This window comes from Pseudorasbora parva, chromosome 17 (assembly GCF_024679245.1).
Source record: "Pseudorasbora parva isolate DD20220531a chromosome 17, ASM2467924v1, whole genome shotgun sequence".
Classification (NCBI taxonomy): domain Eukaryota; kingdom Metazoa; phylum Chordata; class Actinopteri; order Cypriniformes; family Gobionidae; genus Pseudorasbora; species Pseudorasbora parva.
Window position 1 is genome coordinate 16,844,873 of NC_090188.1, and position 19,318 is coordinate 16,864,190.

At 37.2% G+C, this 19,318-nt stretch overlaps 1 protein-coding gene across 2 annotated transcripts in view; it reads left to right on the forward strand.

The window, feature by feature from the left end:
- The window catches only part of bmpr1aa (bone morphogenetic protein receptor, type IAa), a 36,562-nt gene that overhangs the window by 9,264 nt on the left and 7,980 nt on the right, over positions 1 to 19,318 (forward strand). For both annotated transcript variants that reach the window (XM_067422549.1, XM_067422548.1), the window contains exons 2-3: positions 536 to 672; positions 10,852 to 11,125. In XM_067422549.1, coding sequence (XP_067278650.1) covers positions 11,056 to 11,125 — 70 coding nt within the window. In that variant the 5' untranslated portion in view covers positions 536 to 672; positions 10,852 to 11,055. The remainder of the gene's footprint in view (positions 1 to 535; positions 673 to 10,851; positions 11,126 to 19,318) is intronic.

The following is a 19,318-nucleotide window of genomic DNA, read 5'->3' on the forward strand; positions in this document are numbered from 1 at the left end:
CTGAAAAATTTAGATGTCATCAGTCACTAGAAAAGTTTTAATTATAAACTTACACACACACATAATGTAAGCACAAACTTTTATTTTGGATGCGATTGAATTGCAATCAGTTGTTTGACAGCACTAATGATTATATCTAAAATGGTAGCTATATCAGTCTGGTGGTGAGTTAGCTAAAAAAAAAAAATACTAGCCAATGGCAATTGGTGTGCGTAGAGAATTGGCTCCACGCTGCTGCTTCACTTGGACCACATTAAAGAGCAGATATTTATTGTTTTGATTTCTTAATAAAATTGACAGAATATGAAAGCTGAAACTGTTATATCAAAAGTAAGCTTGCGATTTATTGAATGAAAGGTACGCCTTTGTTCAAAATTTTGTTCATTCATCAACTGAAAAGAGCATAGATTAAAAGATAAATTCTTGAGAATTAAGGATCAATATTGAATCATCAAAATAAGAATTGATTAAATCGAGAAATCAAAAAAAAAAATGTTTTAACCCAGCCCTATTCTTTTTTTTTTTTTTTTTACAGGGTTTTGTAGTACTATGCCAGAATCCAAATGCCATTTGGACATTCAGCCACCTGGATCCGAATGACACCTGTAGCCAGCCTCCATGCTTACCAAACACTATGCCAACATGCTTCACAGAAATGGATCTTTCTGTACGGTAAGAACCTCTGCTAAAAGATATCATTTCTCCTTGGCCTCTCTTACAGGCGGACATCCCCTGCAGTACAAACTAGAAGTGTGTTTTCATGTGGTGATTACATGACCACAGTAGATAGAAATGCTCCCTACATCAGCGATGGATGGAGTGCAAAAAATGGTTGCCACATGTGTGGATCTGGGAAATTCATTTTAGAGAAATGCATTTACAGGCCAAAGTTCCTACATATGTGAGCTGTTTCCACGGCATCAGTTCCACCTAGTTCCTCACACAATTGTTATTAAAAATTATAAACTGCAGAAAGTTTGCGCTCCAAATTTTCTGTGCGCTGATTTGCGGAGAAAAAGAAAAAAGATTTTGGTGAAGGAAATAGTTTGGGAGACAGGTAGCAAGGATTGTGTTCTGCAAAGAGAGTTTGAGGTAAATAAATCATTTTGTAATGTGCTGCTGCGGATGGACGTGCAAATGTTTGGGCTTTGTTTCTGTTTGATAGAATTGTAAATGTATCTATTAAAATACTGATATTATGGTCTATAATTATTCCTTGAACCTCCCACTACCCAGTTTCTTTCTCTTTCATTGGCTGTCGGTCATCTCTGATGTAATTTTCAGCCAGAACTCATTTCACACAACAGGAGTTTGAATCGCCGACAGGTCCAGATATTTAAATCAAATATCTCAGGGGCATCTCATTCTCTCTGATCGCGTCTTTGATCATTCACACTGCGTGATTGTCACTCGCGTGCACGAGCAGCGGTTTGCCTATGATTTCGGGCATTTGTCGCAGACAACCTGTCGGCGAGTCAAAATTGGGGCTAAAATCAGGCAGTGTGAATTAGGCATAACTCTGTGTTGAACTTGGCTTTCATCAACCCACAGCACACCCACTCGCTCTGACCCTTCAGTGGAATGTGTGCGGCAGGTAATGGAAAATAAACTTGCAATAAACCTCTGCCGCTCCATTAATTCCAGAAAATTTGTGGAGTTTTCATCTCCATATTTGTTCCTTTGTAAATGTCAAGAAATGGAGAAAAATATTTTTATCTCAGTTTAAGAACAGAAGAAGTATAATACAGTTCAGAAAGAATCATCAGAACTAATCAATTATTTAAAGTATCCATTAAATCAAAACCAGAACATGAACGTTCCTCCTCTCTCAACAACATATCTTCTCTGATGATGTGTGTTGGAGCGAGTGGTACACTGTAAAAAATTTCTAGTGCTTTCAACTAATTATTATTTAGTAACTAGTTCCACAGATATTTTACGTTCACTCAATTTCGTTCTAGAAATTGTTACCTGAATTAATATTTTTTAATTGGCTCAAACTTGACTTCAACATTAAAATGTACGTTTGCTCAATTATTTTTAAAGTTAATTGAATTAATAATTTTTAGTTGGCTCAAACTTGACTTCAACTTTAAAATGTACGTTTACTCAACCTGTTTTTATAATTAATTCAACTAAAATGTTTTAATTAGGGGTTTCATTTTTAAATGGTTTTAATTGTTACTAGAAATTGCAGTGGTGGAACTAGTTACAACATGTTATAGCGAGGATAAAAACAAATTAAAGCACATTGTATCATCTGCATTTATAACATTTGGCATACAAACAATACATTTTCATAAGAATTAATTTCAAATTTCTTTAAATAATAAAAAAATGACCAAAGCCGTGTCACTTTTCTATAATGTCTTTAATGCACCTTTAGTTTTGAAAATACACACACAGTCAAAGTAGATACAGTGGAGCATTCTTGCTAACGAGTCAGCATCAATGGATATCTTGGTCACACCCTGTTGGAGAAAGAAAGAGAAAAATTAATAATAATAAATAAATAAAAATTATATTCTTTATACATTTTATCAATATTAAGAATTTACTTCCATGTGTGACTAAACTAAAGTTTAGAATTCGTCCCACTTGCGAGGACGATGAAATGAGCGCCATTTTATCATAGTATTCATGGTTATGTTGTTCCCATTAATTTACGGGACAATTTCAAAAGTTGGAACACGAAAAAAATCACATTCAACACAACCACGTAACCCTAAATAGCGTACATTATTTGGCCTACATTAAGTTACACGTGTGACATGTTTCAGTAAATTTGCACGTATAAAAATCACCACAGCACCTTGGCCTAAGTTATAGCTAATGAGAGAAAGTTTGTCTGACACAAAAATAGCACACAACACGCTGAGATTAAATCTAAAATACATTATATAGTATTATAGTTTAAAACAAAATTATGTATTATTAACGTAACGTAAATCATTCATTCGATGAGGAGTGAACTTGACGTAGACATCACTTAGGCCAAAATAATCCCTATTTCCCTTGGATATATTTACTTCTAATTTACTTCTTACTTCACTTCTAACGTTAAATATCCACACAAGCCTAATATGTTCGACATATTTGTCTGCAGTTTAATCATTACCACTTACCTGACGCGTGAACTGCATCCTCAAAACTGCTGCTGCTGCCTCTCGGTGAAACTCGCGAAGTCTTTTGATCTGTATCCTTCCGCGGATCAAAGTACTCCAGAGATGCTTCCGCGAAATCAAACGAGCAATACAGATCCTTTCGCGTAGTCAAACAAGCTCTTGTACGTAGGCTCTTCATTAAAATTAGGCAGATTAAATGCCACAATTAACTACATATGTTCATGAATTATATATGTATATTAAATATGTAATATGTAAGTGTTGTAGGATCCATCTTCTCATTATAATGCAGATAGGGCCTACCATAATAAACAAAACATCGAAAATACTATATAATATCTAATTTCACAAATATTGTTCTGATATAGGCTATTTTATCAAATGTTTCTAACAACCCATTTCAACAGCACAAACAAAAATCTATTTACCATAGTAAAATATTGTGTTGGCCATATAGCCTACTTTTATAAAATGTTGACTGGATTTGCGTTTTTTAGTCCAGTCAACATTTGCAATTCTAAATGTTAACTGGATTTGAAAATATCAATCCATTTAATGTTTTTCAAATATATTTCTGCAGACTTAATATAATTAGTCTTCTTAACTAAGCACAAGTAAGAAAATTAGTTCAACATATATTTTTTTGCTCTTCCAACATTTTATTAATTGGAGTTTTTAGAGTGTAGGTCAATAATCCAGTTTACGTTAAAATTGGGAGGAAAAGATGATCATGTTTTTCATTTCATGTCAACAAAGTTTTTAAACCTCTTACAGTAATGATGTTGTTGTTGTGTATAAGTAAATATTAGGCTACAGGAGCAGCATAGAGCGCATTCTCAGGGCTATATGTTTATTCTTGTCAGTCAGTATGAATTAAATTTGATATATAAGTCGCACCTGACTATAAGTCGCAGGACAAGCCAAACTATGAAAAAAAGTGCGACTTATAGTCCGGAAAATACGGTATGTGATTTCAGCTATTTTATATCAATAATGGATGTTTACATTATGACTGTTAACAGGTGTAGCAATTAGCTCCATATAAAATGATAAAGATAACATGTTTTAACATCACCATATGAATGAAATCCCCATTATATCGCGAAATATATAGTGAAGGTGTAATTTTAATCTTTTAAATTGTGTTTTGTAGCTTGATGGTAAATGAGGTCTAATGCATCTGTTGGACCAGGAGCTTGATCTGATTTGTTACAATAATTCACATTATGTGCTTTTAGTTTAGTTTAGTTTTTTAAACTAGATAATGTCAACTACTAAATGAAATTCTGCACTGTTAATGGGCCATTTAGGCAGGCATACATGTTATAATGGATTTGAATAATGGCTGTTAAAAAAAAAAGATTCATAACAAAAGAATAATGAGGATTATGTCTCAGACATTCAAAAGTGTGAAACGCTTGTGAGCAAGTGTTAGGCGAGTGAGCACATTAAAGCATTAATTGAGCTGTTCTCCTTGCCAGACATTAGACAAAAGACTGCAAATGTGTCTTCAGGCCAACAAACTAAAAAAAAAAAAAATCCAGACATGGTCTTAGAAAATGTTTCATAAAATTCATAGTTTTGGAACTATGCAATTTTGAGCGTGGCATGGTTGTTGGTGCCAGACAGGCGGGTCTGAGTATTCCACAATCTTCTCAGTTTTTGGGATTTTCACACATAACCATTTCTCTGATCTTCTGTTCTCTGTAAAATGTACAGCACACTGATAAATGTTGGGGTTATAATGGTCAGGAACAGTGTTTCAAATATGTGTTCATCAGCCTTTAGAAAGGTCAAATAAAACGGAGTGGAAAAAAGTAGGGGTCCCCAGGGGTCCTCCAGAGGGTTCTTAATAGCCTATTAAGGTTTGGAAACAATCTAATATAATATAATGTCACACATTTATCTAACAGTTTAAACATTGTTCTCTCAAACATACAAATAGATGGATTTTAGGAAGGGGGTCCCTCATAAAAGGTTTATCAAATTTGGGGGTCCATGGCATCATAAAGTTTGAAAACCCCTGCTCTAATGCAGCTCAGCTAGTCCTGTTCCCTTTTTTGTGTATTCTGTGGGTGGGGAATAATGAATTAAATAAATACCATTGTGACTTCATAAGATCCGGAAAAATCGTGTTGTAGGTCTTGAATATTCTTTTAAATAAAATCTCCCTTCAGAGTGGACTTTAAGTATTGTTACCTTGCAGATTTTTTTTAATGCTCAAACAGCAACATATACTAATGTTGAAAAAAAAGTGGAAAAGCTTAATAGGACTTAGAATAGCACACAGCACTTTGAAGTCATTCTGTGGTAACTGGTCCAGTTGTAAGCACTGAGATCAAATTAGCTTCTTTAGTGAGATTTATTTAGCGTTTCACAGTCGAGCTGTTGTTGAGCTGAATTTCTTAAATTCTCAGCCAAAATGTGCTCAGATTTTGGGGGCTTTGTTCTAGGAATTGTCTCAAACCCTTTACCCCTTCAGAGGAATCTGGCCGGAGGAGCTCAAATTGCACCCAAGTACTCCACTGATTAACTTTTGTTCTTCTCCTGCAATCCACTGCTGTGACACCAAAGACTCTGGAGTCTTGTGCTATGTTCAAAGTCTCTGCTTGACCTACTCTCCATGATGCAGCTGCTTGACAGTGATTGGTGTTGTGTCAGGAAGAGATGTGAGGACTTCAGTGAGGATGAGAAGAAGTGAGGATGATGGGAGAGAGAGAGAGAGAGAGAGAGAGAGAGTTGGTCGTGGGGCACATCTCAATGTTCCTAAGTATTCTTATGCTAATCCTTTCCTGGGATGAGGCGCAATGCAGCCAAGCAAACAATGGCAGCGGAGCCAGAAAGTCTGCCCTGCAGTCTAGCAGGCCTTGAAAGGCATGTTGGGCATAGCGCCGACACTGAGGGAAGGCAGCCTCCAGTACTGGGAGCCCTGCTGTAAGGAGGGGCCCCAGGAGGGACCAGAGATCCGGGCCAAAGCAGGCTGAGAGAGCAGGGGTGAGGGGGAGACAAACACCAGACCTTTCTGGTCGTCATGCAGGCTGTAGTTAGAAGTGATAAGGCAAAGTGAGATTTATTTCACAGATAGTCTTTATTTCATAATATTATCATACATTGGCTTTTTCTTCTGGTTGTAACCCCCACCAAAAACGGCTGTATGTTGTTGTATCGTTGACATGAGGAAGCCCTGAGTTCTACACATGAGGAAAGACAGAAGAATATTACTCCCTCCTCAGGGATTGAGAGATATCCACGGTAAGGCATAAGGTTGACTGCAAAGGTGCACCTTAGTTACACATCACCATACAATACCCCTATTCATTCAGCCTTCATACTCCTTATGGCGCCACCAAAACCTTTCAGAGGGCAGAGCTCCAGGAGTGTCTAATGAAACACTGAAACATAGTGTGTCTTATATTGCTTTAAGAAGTTGATACTTTTGAAGCAATAATAGAGAGATATGTCCATTCAAGACACATGACTGCTTGGCCTAAGCTTAATATCAAAGTCCCCAAAGTTAATTAGGCAATGTGACCACTGGCCAGTCTAATATTAGAATAATAAGCTGCTGTAGGGGTGTCCTTCTCTCCACTTTTTGTAAATACAAGTTTTGACGTGACTGAACTTGCTTAGCCATTCATGTATAAGAAATGTCTAAATGAAAGTTGAAAGAATGTGTGTGATTTCATTGGCCATTTATGATGTTCTCTGTTTTTTGTTTTTTTGTTTTGTTTTTTAGATAAATGCTGTAGTAACTGAAGTGATTTTTGAGTAATATATATATTTCTTTAGTGAGTACATTTAGAAGCTACAGTGATGCAATTCATTGCAAGGACACATTTAACTGATCAAGAGTGACAGTAAAGAATTATAAAATAAATGCTGTTATTATGAACTTTCTAATTTTTAAAGAACCTTGAGAAAATGTATCATGATTTTCTCAAATATTAAAGGCATGGATTTTTTATTATTTTATAATGTTTCCTGAAGTGTACTTGTATTGTTAGTATGGTTTTTACATCAAAAAATGTCATAATTTAGAAATAAAAGGCATTTTTTTCTATACTGATATTAGCCCTCTGGCTGGAATGCTCTGTTTCAAGGTGTGTGTGTTGTGAGTCTTCAGTGAAAACACCCATTGTTGTGATTGGCTGACATCTTTCCATTTGAAATGAGATTACGCTCAGAGGGGGCGTGGTTTAGTGAGGCGCGAGCAGCAGCAGCAGCACTCACTGCCAGTCGAGAGAGAGAGACAGACAGAGAGAAAAATTGCTGAGGAAGTGTTATCGTACCGAGTTGTTGAGAGCAGTTTTTTGTTTGTATCTGAGAGTTCGGATTAAACATGAGTGAACTTTGCTACGTTATTTCTCTCACAAAATGCTTACACCACAGCTTACAGCAAACACGACATTGACATGAATACAGTAAGAGCTTCTGTTGAGCAGTTTAACAGCGTCATTCAAATGGCAGTTTGGGCAAGTGTGCCACACAGATATACGTGTGATTGACCAATCCGAACATTATAAAGTGTTCTTTGATTGCTCTCTGTAGTTTAATAATTTAAATAACAGATTTGTTTCATGTTACTAACAGAAACGACTTGAAGTTGATCGTTTTAGTTAGGGATGCACCGATACCATTTTTTCAGAACCGATCCGATATTGAAAATTCTGAGTATCGGTCGATACTGAGCCGATACCAATGGAGTTTTTTTTTTTTTTTAATTATGTAGAATTTCTAAATCTAATTCTAATCTGATGAGTTGAAAATCACTCTTTTGTGAGTTAAACACAATCAACTAAATACAGACTTCATTGTAAAGAAAAACAACACATAGGAAAAAATATATAAAATCACAATCCATGACAAAAATAGCCTACTACTAGGGCCTATAGATGGTGAATACATGAGATTAGTGAATAATTCAGCAGCAAAAGTTACAAAAATGAGAACTTCAAAACAAGATACAGACGCGTAGTGTATCTATGCAGTATTCTCATAAGCCGTTTATTTTAACAGCTTAACATTTCAGTTGCTGTGTGTGAAGAACAATAAAATAACTAGTCCAGTGTTGTGATCTAACAGACAACCGGTAGAAAGTAACACAATTTACAATAAACACCAGCAAGATTTTTATGAGAAACCATTGAGCGTTATCTACAGATCAAGCACAATAAAAGAAACAATAAATAATCTTTGGAGAGAGTTTCATTGTGTTGACTGTCGTAACCGAACGTGAAACACAGTTTAAAGCTGAATGGAGAGTTACTGACAGCCGCAACGGAGGAAAGCATGCATTGAACTGAACGTGAACTTGAATTTAATGACTTCAATATTCATCTGTACTCACATTAAACTATGGAATGGCTTCAGAACACTTATAATATAGTGCACGAATCTTGGATGATGCTTTATAATGTTTTTGTGCCTTTTGTGGAGCGCTGGGGCTTAACAATAACAGAATATTATGCGCACAGGATCGAATTTGGATCAGCCCTTTCTGTCCGATACCCGATCCGGCAAATAATGGCGGATCGGAGCCGATACCGATCCTGAGTATCGGATTGGTGCATCCCTAGTTTTAGTCACTGGCTTGATTCACTGATGCATGGAGTCGGTCAGCGGCAGGATTGACAGTATTAAATGATTTAGGAATAAAGTCTGTGTGAACTTGAATGATTATCTACACATCAGAACTCACTGATCCCAGATCAGGCATTAATGAACACTGTTACTCACTGTTTGTGGCGGTGCTGTCGAATCCATATAATAAAGCCTGTGCTGACATTGCGACTGATAAACTGAATCCATGCTCTACTAATTCTCTGGGTGGGCAAAGCAGAGGAAGGGGAGGAAACCTTTCCTGGTATGACATAATAACAGGAGAATTCAAGATCAGCTCGTCTGAGCTCTCTTTCTCTTAAAGGCAGAGAAAGACAGTCTGAACTCAATTTACACCGATCAAAATTTCTAGCCACTTGGGGACAATATTCAGGCTAGGGGAACTCATATTAATGTTGAAAAACCTCATAAAATAATAATTTCATGCCATGGGACCTTTAAAGGTGCTCACCTGTTTTACTAACATTGATAAAAATAGGAAAGGTAGGACCCAATGAATTCTGCAATGCAGAAAACACAGACAGAAATATGGAATCCAGTCATAAAAATGGAATGTACTGTATTTCAACCTCTGTAGCCTTACCATTATGAGGACATGCTGTGAGAGTCAATTCATGAGCATTTTACCTTTTCATTTGAGAGGAAATCTATCATAATCACACAGGGACTCACAAGGTGATGGTTTTCACGGCAACCATATACAGAAATATCTAAATTCTACTGTACAACATTTATATATGTCTCATTTATATAATACAATAAAAAAGTTAATATTATCAAATCTTTAAGGAATAATCACAATTTTTCTCAACCTTTGTTTGACAAAAAAGTTTTTTAATTTCATATGAATTTAGAAATGTTTATTGTGCACCAAATCAGTGTGTTAGAATGATTTTTGAAGGATCATGTGACACTGAAGACTGAGGTCTTTTAAAAACATAAAATTGTACTAACTCTAAATTTGAATTGTAGTGTAAACATTGGCAGTGTAGTAACATAACGCCTCTAAACATCCTCCTGTACTGTGTTGACTCTTCCCAGTTTTCACAATTTTAACCTTGAAAGATATGGTTTCATCCCCTGTTGCAAAGAGAGAAACTGTTCTGTTGTGCTTGTCTAAAATGTATATATTTGCAAATATAAAGTAGCCTTTTATTTAAAAAAATGTTTTAAGTGTTTGAACCTGTTGTGAGTGCATCTCATCCATGTCTTTTGCATCCAGACCTCAACTTTCCCTGGTTGTGTGATCCTGCTTCTTGTGTACCTCTTATCCTAGCGCACACACTTAGCCGCAGCTTCTTGTCTCTGTGTGTAGGTGCCTACACAGCTATCTTGTCCCCTGCCTTGCGGAGGCTAGCTTTGTTCCCTTGTTATCCGGTCAGGGATGTGTGAAAGTGGGGCACAGGTCGGGGCTCTTTGTCCCCCTTGGGCAAATCAGAAGTGACAGACACCGGCCCACTCCGCCACTAATTTGTCGTCCGCCCCCCCCTTTAGTACAGACTTCACTCAAGGCCACTAATTGCAGTGAGGTGCACAGGCCTACAAGGGAACAGACACATCACGTTATTAACGCTGGAAGGGGCCAACGGGGTAATTGCGGAACATCCTTCATCAAATTATTTGGGTATGTTTCAGCATTCAAGAGTAGCGCCGGCCTGACGGGTTGAGGGGTCAAGCCCAGAAAAAAAACAAGGGGCCAATGATGTTTGGTGCTACCAAGAAAAATTACAACATTGCCTAATCAAAAGCAGAGTTCGTGCATTTTTCATAAGATTTGGAGTTTATTCTGATATGTTCAAAGGTATTTGTGGTGGGTCTAAAAATAATCCTGCATGTTATTTTCTGCTATTATGTTACATTTTTTTACAAAAAGGTTTTAAATGTATAGATCATAAAAAATTTGTTCACATGATTACATTATTCACATAATTACATTACAGACCATAGATATTTGAAAGTGAAACCTCAGGGAATGTAACTAAAGCAAAGCAAGTTTTGGACTGTGTGTTTGTAGAGATTGTGTTTAAACTTATCTAGAAATATGCATTGAAACTGGTATGATACGCTAATCACATACTTTGTGTGTTTTCTTTGTTTTTTATTCTAGTGCCGTGGACCCCGTGAGAAAGAACCTTTGAGTTTTTAGTGCCATCGTCACTCTCCTACCTCTTCCTCTTATCCTCTGCATCTTTTCTGACCCTTGAGCCATAACTTTGATTCCACCAGTCAGTGTTCACTGGGATTTTAGGAGCAATAGCAGCCGTCATCTCTGATATCATCTTCACCCCAACGGTTACAAGGCAGTTTGACAATGGCACAGCTTTTGTCGATCACTGTGGTTTTGGCTGAAGTCTACCTTCTTCTCAGGCTCTGTGCAGGAGGTAAGGTTTTTTTTTTTCTTTCTCACATTACATTCACAGTAGCTTTAGCTTACATTCATACTCATTACATAAACCATGTCTAGTCTTAAATGCATAATAGGTATTCAGATGATTTTGTCTAGCTATTTGTGCCTTTTCTACGCAAATGCCATCGTTTGAGCTGTTCAGCTTATATGTGAGCACTCCACATGAATGCATATATAGGAGTTTACCTTTTAGACTCAAAATTAATGGGACACGAGTATTTAAATGACTCGCGCATTGTGATTTGGAAAGGTTTGAAAGGTTTGTCAATTTACTGATGATTGCGCCATTTACCGGCCTCCCATAAAACTTCTTTAATTTATCTACAGCTAAAAACAATTCCTCGAAAAACGGTTGCTCGAGTTCAAAAAATCATAAGGCAAAATAATTTGCCTCAAAGCTTAGTTTAGGCCATTTGACTACATGATCATGTTGCAGACATTTTTTGTGTAAGAACTCGGAGTATGTGCAGATTGCGGTTATATATCTATATATACATATATCTTGTATATCTCAGGTGGGTAAAGTAATAAAAAGTAACATTCCACAAATTGCGGGTGGATGAGAGATAAAAAAAAGATTTTAATAAAACCGGAAGCCGCAGAACTCATTTCACTGTAAAACGGAATGAATGCGTGTCATTCTTTAACTTTCGTTTTCAGCTCATGTCATGTGATAGCCTGATAAGCCAGACAAGGGGGGGTGAAATGCTGTTTCATGCATACTGAGTTTTTTACACTGTTAAAGACTTGGATTTCCATCCTAAACATGGACACAGTTTTAAAAAAAAATAAGTTGGACGTAGGGCTGGACAATAATTCAATATCAATATATATCGCAATATAATTTTTTTCAATAACGGTGATATGATTTTTAAACACATTTCCGATATTTCGATATGACTGACGTTCAGGGCGCATGCCATCAGAAAGAGCAGAACACGATTGGCTTCTTGCGTGATGACGTAGGCCTACACCACGGACACGCAGCCAGTGCTCAGCAGTAGTAGGCTGATAGATCCAATGCGGCACGTTTTAGCTACAAAGAGAGTTTCCCTGACCGCAACACAAATGTGACTGAACGAGCTTCCACAAGTAAGGCGAAATAAATAGTTGATAAGAGAAGAAAGACTAACTTTCTTTAGTGGCGTGGAAGTGGTTCGTCTATCTAAAGCACTATTCGCACGGGATTAGTATTATAGGGACCTCTGTGATTTAGAAATGACTCCTCCACATCTGAGTTTTGCGTGGCGCATTCGCACGGGATAAGCAAAGCCTGTGATTTTACTCGAATTTACTGACTTCTCCCGGATATGATGTTCGTTATAGATAACTGTATGAAATCATAAACAGGCATCGATATCGTTTTGATTATTTTACAGTAGCCTAATAAATAAATATAATTTCGTTCAGTTAGCGAACAGACGCCATGAACTGAGCTCAGACCAGCGGCAGGAATCAGATTTCATTTATCACGAGTAGGAAGCTGACAATATAGCCTACGGCGGAAGATTCAGTTTCAAAACTAAATGTAAAAGCGCCTATTTAAACAAGATTGTCATTGTACTATACTGTTCTGTTATGTTTTTCATTCAGAACAGTATTGATGTTAATATTAAACACACCATTCAATCAGATTACTCTCAAATTGATACTCATTCTAAAGTGAAAGTATAATCCGTGCGGGCGCGGCTGCACGGGAATTAACGGTGCGCATTATGAATGCAGACTTTATTCTTTGTGAAAGATAAAGATAGAAATGCTCACAGGGAGAAAAAAAGCTTGCAAAAAGTATATACAATCCGCCTAATCCTGGCCAAATCACAGAGATGTCGATTCGCACGGGACTAATGTTATCACAGGACCTCGGTGTTCGGCGAAATATGGTAGGTAGGCTAATTTGCGGGGGAATTTTTACTTTACAAATTACAGACATGGCCGATTCGCACGGGATTAAGATCACAGACATTCTCTGCAATTATTACAAATCACCAGAGGTCCCCAGATAATACGAATCCCGTGCGAATGGGGCTGATATTAAACTTGTGCCGGAGAGGTGCCGACTAGAGGTGTAACAATACATCGACATAGATGCATCAATCTAATGTCTAACAATATGATGACAAGCGTTACTAATAATCCATGTAGACTATTTATGTAAGAGGCAAGTGGCACATTTGTTTTAATACTTTCCACATTTGCACACAATGTCATTAACACCAATGCGTTCATTCTCGTTTAAATTACCTTTCAAAGCTTGTGAAAGACGGTCAGACATGGCTTCACGAAAATGTATCATTTTCTCCTGTTTAAAGCCTTGCAAAAAGCAGCGTGCACTCATCTCAAACAGAGCACAAATAGGCCACTGAATTGAGTCTTATTTTATTTATTTTTTTGTGCATCAGTAGATAAAGGTATAGTTTTGCATAAAAGGAGAATATAGCGCTATGAATCGTTCTTCACTGAAATTTATAACTTAAAAGAAAATGCTCAATAAACTGCGTCTGCGAAGTGAGAGTCTTGTTTATTTGACGGTGATTTCACATTTCTTGTTCGTATAAAGGCTAAATACAAATAAAAGGTGAACATTAATTTATTTGTACCGTTTTTATTTCTAAAATATTATATAGTTTTATAGGAGGAGGTTTCATAGACTTGGCAAATTAATTTGTCAGAAGTTTGTAGGTACAGAAATCCTTTGTGGCAGTTCTTGTTAGTTTTTCTAAAGCTTTTATATAGTTCATATCGATATCGAAATTATATCGTATCGACAAAAATTAAGAAATATATCGTGATATAAATTTTGGCCATATCGTCCAGCCCTAGTTGGACGTTTGATGGAGTATTTCTGTGTCAAAAATACTCCTTCTGGTTTCTCACAAGTTTCGGAAAGTTTTTTTTCGAGTATGGGTAAGCTTGACGTGAACAGGGCAGAATTTCCTTGTAAGGGCTCTTGTGATCAGAGTGACCAGAGCAAATGCACGCCCATAAAAGCTGCACTTACTGCAGTCACAGGACTTCACCAAATCAAAAATGTTTTGTTTATAATATGGAGGTTGAATGCACTAAATTGTTTTAGGTTTCACAGATAGTAATGTGCAAATGCAATTTCAGCAAAACAAAAAAAAATCTAAAAAGGAAACAAATGTGTGTTCATTTTAAGATAGCTGTCATATTTTCTCTTATATATTTTATATTGCTCGTTAATAAAGAAAAAGTACTTATCCGATTACTCGATTGAATAATCGGTAGACCCTATTACTAAAATAATTGATAGCTGCAGCCCTAAATTTGTCAGTAGATCATGTGTAGAACTTTCCCACTTTCCAAATAGTAGTGCTGTAAAATTTAGTTTAAATTATTGCTTCATTTATTATATTATTCGTTATTAAATTAATGGAATTTTCAGAATTTGACACATACATTTAATAGTTAGAAAATCTTTGCCTTTTTAATGGTAAAAAAATACACCTGAAAATCAATTTAATGGGACAAATATGATTGCAGTACAGCATGGCAGGAATCATGTGCTCATCTGAACGTTTCCATATCCTTAATAATTTGATGTTTACTGTTGTCAAAGAAAACTGATACCTTTGTATAATAAAAATGCCCTCCCTGAGTCAAACCAGTGAACTCTGCAGAGGCTGCTGTGATGGTTGCCTGTGGACAGTCAATGAGCTGTGAAGGCAAACAGCAACAGCCGATTGCTTGAAAAGCAGTTTTAGAGCAAAGGGAAAAAAAGTTTGAGTTGAAACTTGCCTACAGCTTTATATTTTAGCTCACATTGTTTGTGTTAACATACTTTAACTCTGAATGTGTCTTATTGAAGACAACAGTACTGAGGTTTAGAACACGGTTTGATATCTCTGTGTTTACTCTTGCCAGGGAGTTCAAAAGACATCTTTCCTATCGTGACTCACTCCTAAACCATGAGCCTTTCGGAGGCCCCCCACTAAAGGAAGCTGTTGAAGTGATTGTTTCTGCTCTCTCTTCCTTTTTTAGCACATTAACAATTTCCTCTGACACTGTCACAATTGCTAGTGGGGACAAGCTATTCCAAACACACTGTGTTCTCCGGAAATACTTTGACCCTTTTGTGTTGTTGATCTTCAGATTTAAGCCCCTAATAAGTCTGCTCAGATTTGAGATCTTACAAAGGGCTTCCATGCTGTTCCACACTGACTATTAAACTTGAGCAGTTTAAAATAGTTTTAATTAATTTATGAATCAATTTTATTTGCCTCTTTATTTATTTTTGTATTCAAGCTTTTATATATTTATTATTTATTTATATGTATGTTTGAGAAGTTTTATCATATAATCCAGGCTTTGATTCAACACTTGCCACTGCATATTAACTTGATTGGTGCTGTCGTTTATTTGATTCTAATACATTTAGTTGAGAGAAAGGGAAGTGTCTTGTAACATGCCCAGTAGTCAGATTTTTTAACAGCTTAGATTTCCTTTGAGTTCATATTATATATAACATAAGTCTAATGTCCTTGTCGGTGTGTTTTTGTACAGATGCAGCAGAAAGGTAGGAGATAGTTGAAACCAGAGACGCAGCATGAAGGCGAGGACATTTGACTTCTCAATGCGTTGTTTCTCTCAGTGTTAGAGTTGTGTAACAGCTAGTTAAATACCTCTATAGTACATCTTTTTTACCTTGCTCATCAGATGCACCCCTGAGATGTAATTTCAGGCAGGTGTCTGCACCTCTGAAACATAATCTTCAAGAAACAGAGAGAGGTGACATTGGCGACTGAAAGCCCTCAGTTGCCTCCACTGTGCAGTGTAGGGTTTTCCCCCCCCCAAGTAATTGTAGACTTCTACCTGGACTGAATAGTGAATAGGGTTAGCACTCCTCCTAGGGGAGAAGAAAATGCAGGTAGTCATTTAACTTGCTTTCCCTGAGGTGAACCCATTAAAATACATGTAAATTTGCCCCAGAAATGAAACTGACATTTTAATGACACGAATAGCTTATTTTAATAGAAGCTACCATTTTAAGTACCATGTGTGAGGGTCGAACATAAACAATTAATGTTATATGTGATATAGTCACTTGTCAATGAACAGCGAATTGCTCTTAAGAGAAATGGTATAATTCAACTTTGCTGTAGGCTCAAATCTACAAGAGAGAAATGCTCTGCCAGACCTCAGACTCCACTGTAACTGGCGGCAGAATTAGGCACATGTGAATGTGAAGGCTTTTATGGGCCTCTCTGACACATCAGTCATCGCCTACACCCAGTCACAGTCCAGCAGTCAGAAAGACTACTTTGCATCTTTTTTTAAATACTTCGAGTTTTGAAATCCTAACATTGTTGCAAGTTACACTTTCTGCCACTCCCATAGATTTTTAAACAGTTGCAGTGAAAACCAGATCTTTCAATCTGAATGTAATTCCTCTAGCACTGACCCTGAGTGGAGAGAATAAAGAAAAAAAGGAGTAAAGAGTGATGGAGAAGGGATCCCCAGTGTTCTTTTGTGGGACTTTGCCGATTTGATCGTTGTACAGCCGTCTCCTAATGTAAATTTTCCATGCTGGCCCTGTGCATCAGGGTCTGTCGTCATAAAGGGGAGCGGTCTCTCTTAGCCTGGGCTCAAGGCCACACAACCTCTTACATTTGCTTTATGAGTAGCTCAATTACAGAAATGACCTCATTGAAATCTCTTGTGGGCAATTGAATGAGATTAAGTCTAGACTGTGTAATTCTCTTTAAGAGTTGATTTTTATAGTTTAGTAAAGTAACATGAGACTCTGTGTTTTATCTGCTTAAGAAAGATATGGAGTCTGTCTGCACCCTGAGCAAGAGCACTCGAGAGGCTGAGTGTGTCATTTAGTTTGTGGTCTAGAATCGTTGTGTCAGACTGAGCATATCAAAGGCAGTGTCTCGCAGCTACACAAGCTTTATCTGGACTTTTAACTACACTGCCTCAATCAGCTCTGTTTTCTCAGGGTTTTTCTCCAGCACCCTTGTTTGTGTTGTGATCAACTGTCTTGACTCGATCGGGATCACTAAAGTAGATGCTGTCAAATTGATGGCGTCAGACTAGGGTGGCCATTTCCATAACACCTAAAAGGAGGACACTTTGCGGCCTTTAGTGAGGCAAGAATAATTGCATATGACTTTGGTGTACTTGCAACTACAATACAATTTTGCCTATCTTATCGATGCTATCATGGTACAGTGATTCTGAAATAGCCTACTCTATTCTTTGCCAGACAATTTGATCTACGATCCAGTGATGTAGACCTATGTGTAACAGAAGAGGTGAAAAAAAATTGTACACAGTATTTGTATTTATTCAGGACATTGTGATGTCTGTTTCAAAAACTGAAACCGACATCACACTGAGATGAACCTGTTTTGCAAAGTGCACATTGCCTGAAAACAACATTTCTGGACTTTTGGAAATAACGGAAATGCATTAAAAAAAAACAAATAATGAATGCAAAAAATAAATAAATACACATTTCAGCTCTTAACAAAAAAGTACACCCTCTGCAGCAGCTCAAGCAATTCTGTGTTAAGAACTGAAATGTATATTTATTTATTTTTCGCTTTCATTATTTGTTTATGTTTCTGTTATACAGTATGACTGGTGATGCTTGACTGCATAAATTTACAAACCTATGCAGTGAAACATGACTGTGGCGGAGTGGGTGTGGTTTAGTGAAGTCTGCACGAAAACAGAGAATTGGAGAAAGATTGCTGTGAACAAGTTGAAGAGTTGTTGAGTGCGCTGTGAGTGACTTTTTTTTTTTTGTACCACCAGAGTTCTGTATAAACACGAGTCCCAGTCACGCCGACCGTCTTCTTCCTCCTTATTCTACGAACGTTGTTACATTGACTAAAGCGACGACGTACCGGCGGCTTGTCGGTTACTTTTATGTTTTTCAGTGCTGGTATATCGGTCAGTGGCGGCTTCCCTTTGACTACTAACGTCCACTTCACAGCGATATAGTGTGCTTTTTGATATAAATTCGTGCTCAATTGTCCATTACAGATTAAATGAGGTTTGACGTTTAAACATTATGATATGACAGCCAGCATGTCATGCTTGTGTACGTTTTTAACCAGAGATCTTACGGCATTAGACGCTATGCTGCTGTGTCTCAATAAGGTTTCTAGAGTGGGGTTTTTTAGGCCAATTCAGCGCAACTCCAAAAAGGAGGACAAATGATTGTCCTGCTTGAGGCTGCGCCAGACAGGGGGCTTAAAATCCGGACTGTCCGGCCAAAATCCAGACGTATGACCACCCTACGTCAGACTTGAGCGCCACAGTCATCTCATCATCAGTTTGGAGTTATTACACGGTCTCAAGAAACAATGCATTTTTAAGCCTTGCAATTTAAGAACAAGTGATTTGAAACTGCTCTCGTGCAGTAAGCAGCAAAACTCTGCGTGCGCTGTCTGGGAAAAAGGTTTTGAGCGCAGTCAGCACACACCTGGAAAGCATGCAGATAAAGCTGCTGCTCATACAGCGCATGAGTACTTATCTTACTGGGCTTAAACGGTCAAAAGCACACTTTTGTCAAAATGCCTGTCTTTGTAAGTGTCTTTGTAAACGCACTATTTTTTTACGAAAGGGATTTTAGTTAGATTTAATGTACTGTTTTTGTACATTTGATTACTTCATATACATTTGTTGTATTTCTAGTGCTTAATGTTTAGCATCCAAGTGTTGATGGTGAGCGACTATTTAGTACAGCCGCATATGTTTTGGATGAAAAGAGGAATAGGTTCTCCATACCTCTCCAAAATGCAGAAAGTTTGAGTTTATAAAGAAAATATTTAAGAAGGATGTAGGTAGGAAGGACACAAATTGTTACATTTATATCTCTTGTGCATATTTATTTGATTCTCAATTACTGCAACACTCTATAGCATTGCATTATTGTAAATAATGTCTGTGGTATTTACTTTTCTGGGGGAAAAACAGACATTCAAAAGAGAGATTAATTATTACTTATAAAGCTTGAATGACCAGGATTGGTATCAGCAGATCATGACGACAAAAATCAGTATTGGCTACAAAAATCCTAATCAGAGCATCCCTAGTTTCAGACCCCTTTAAAATCTTACATATAATTCAGATAAGAGCTTAATATGTTTTATTTTGCTGTGGCACTGTAGATTGAACAGCGGTACAGCAAACA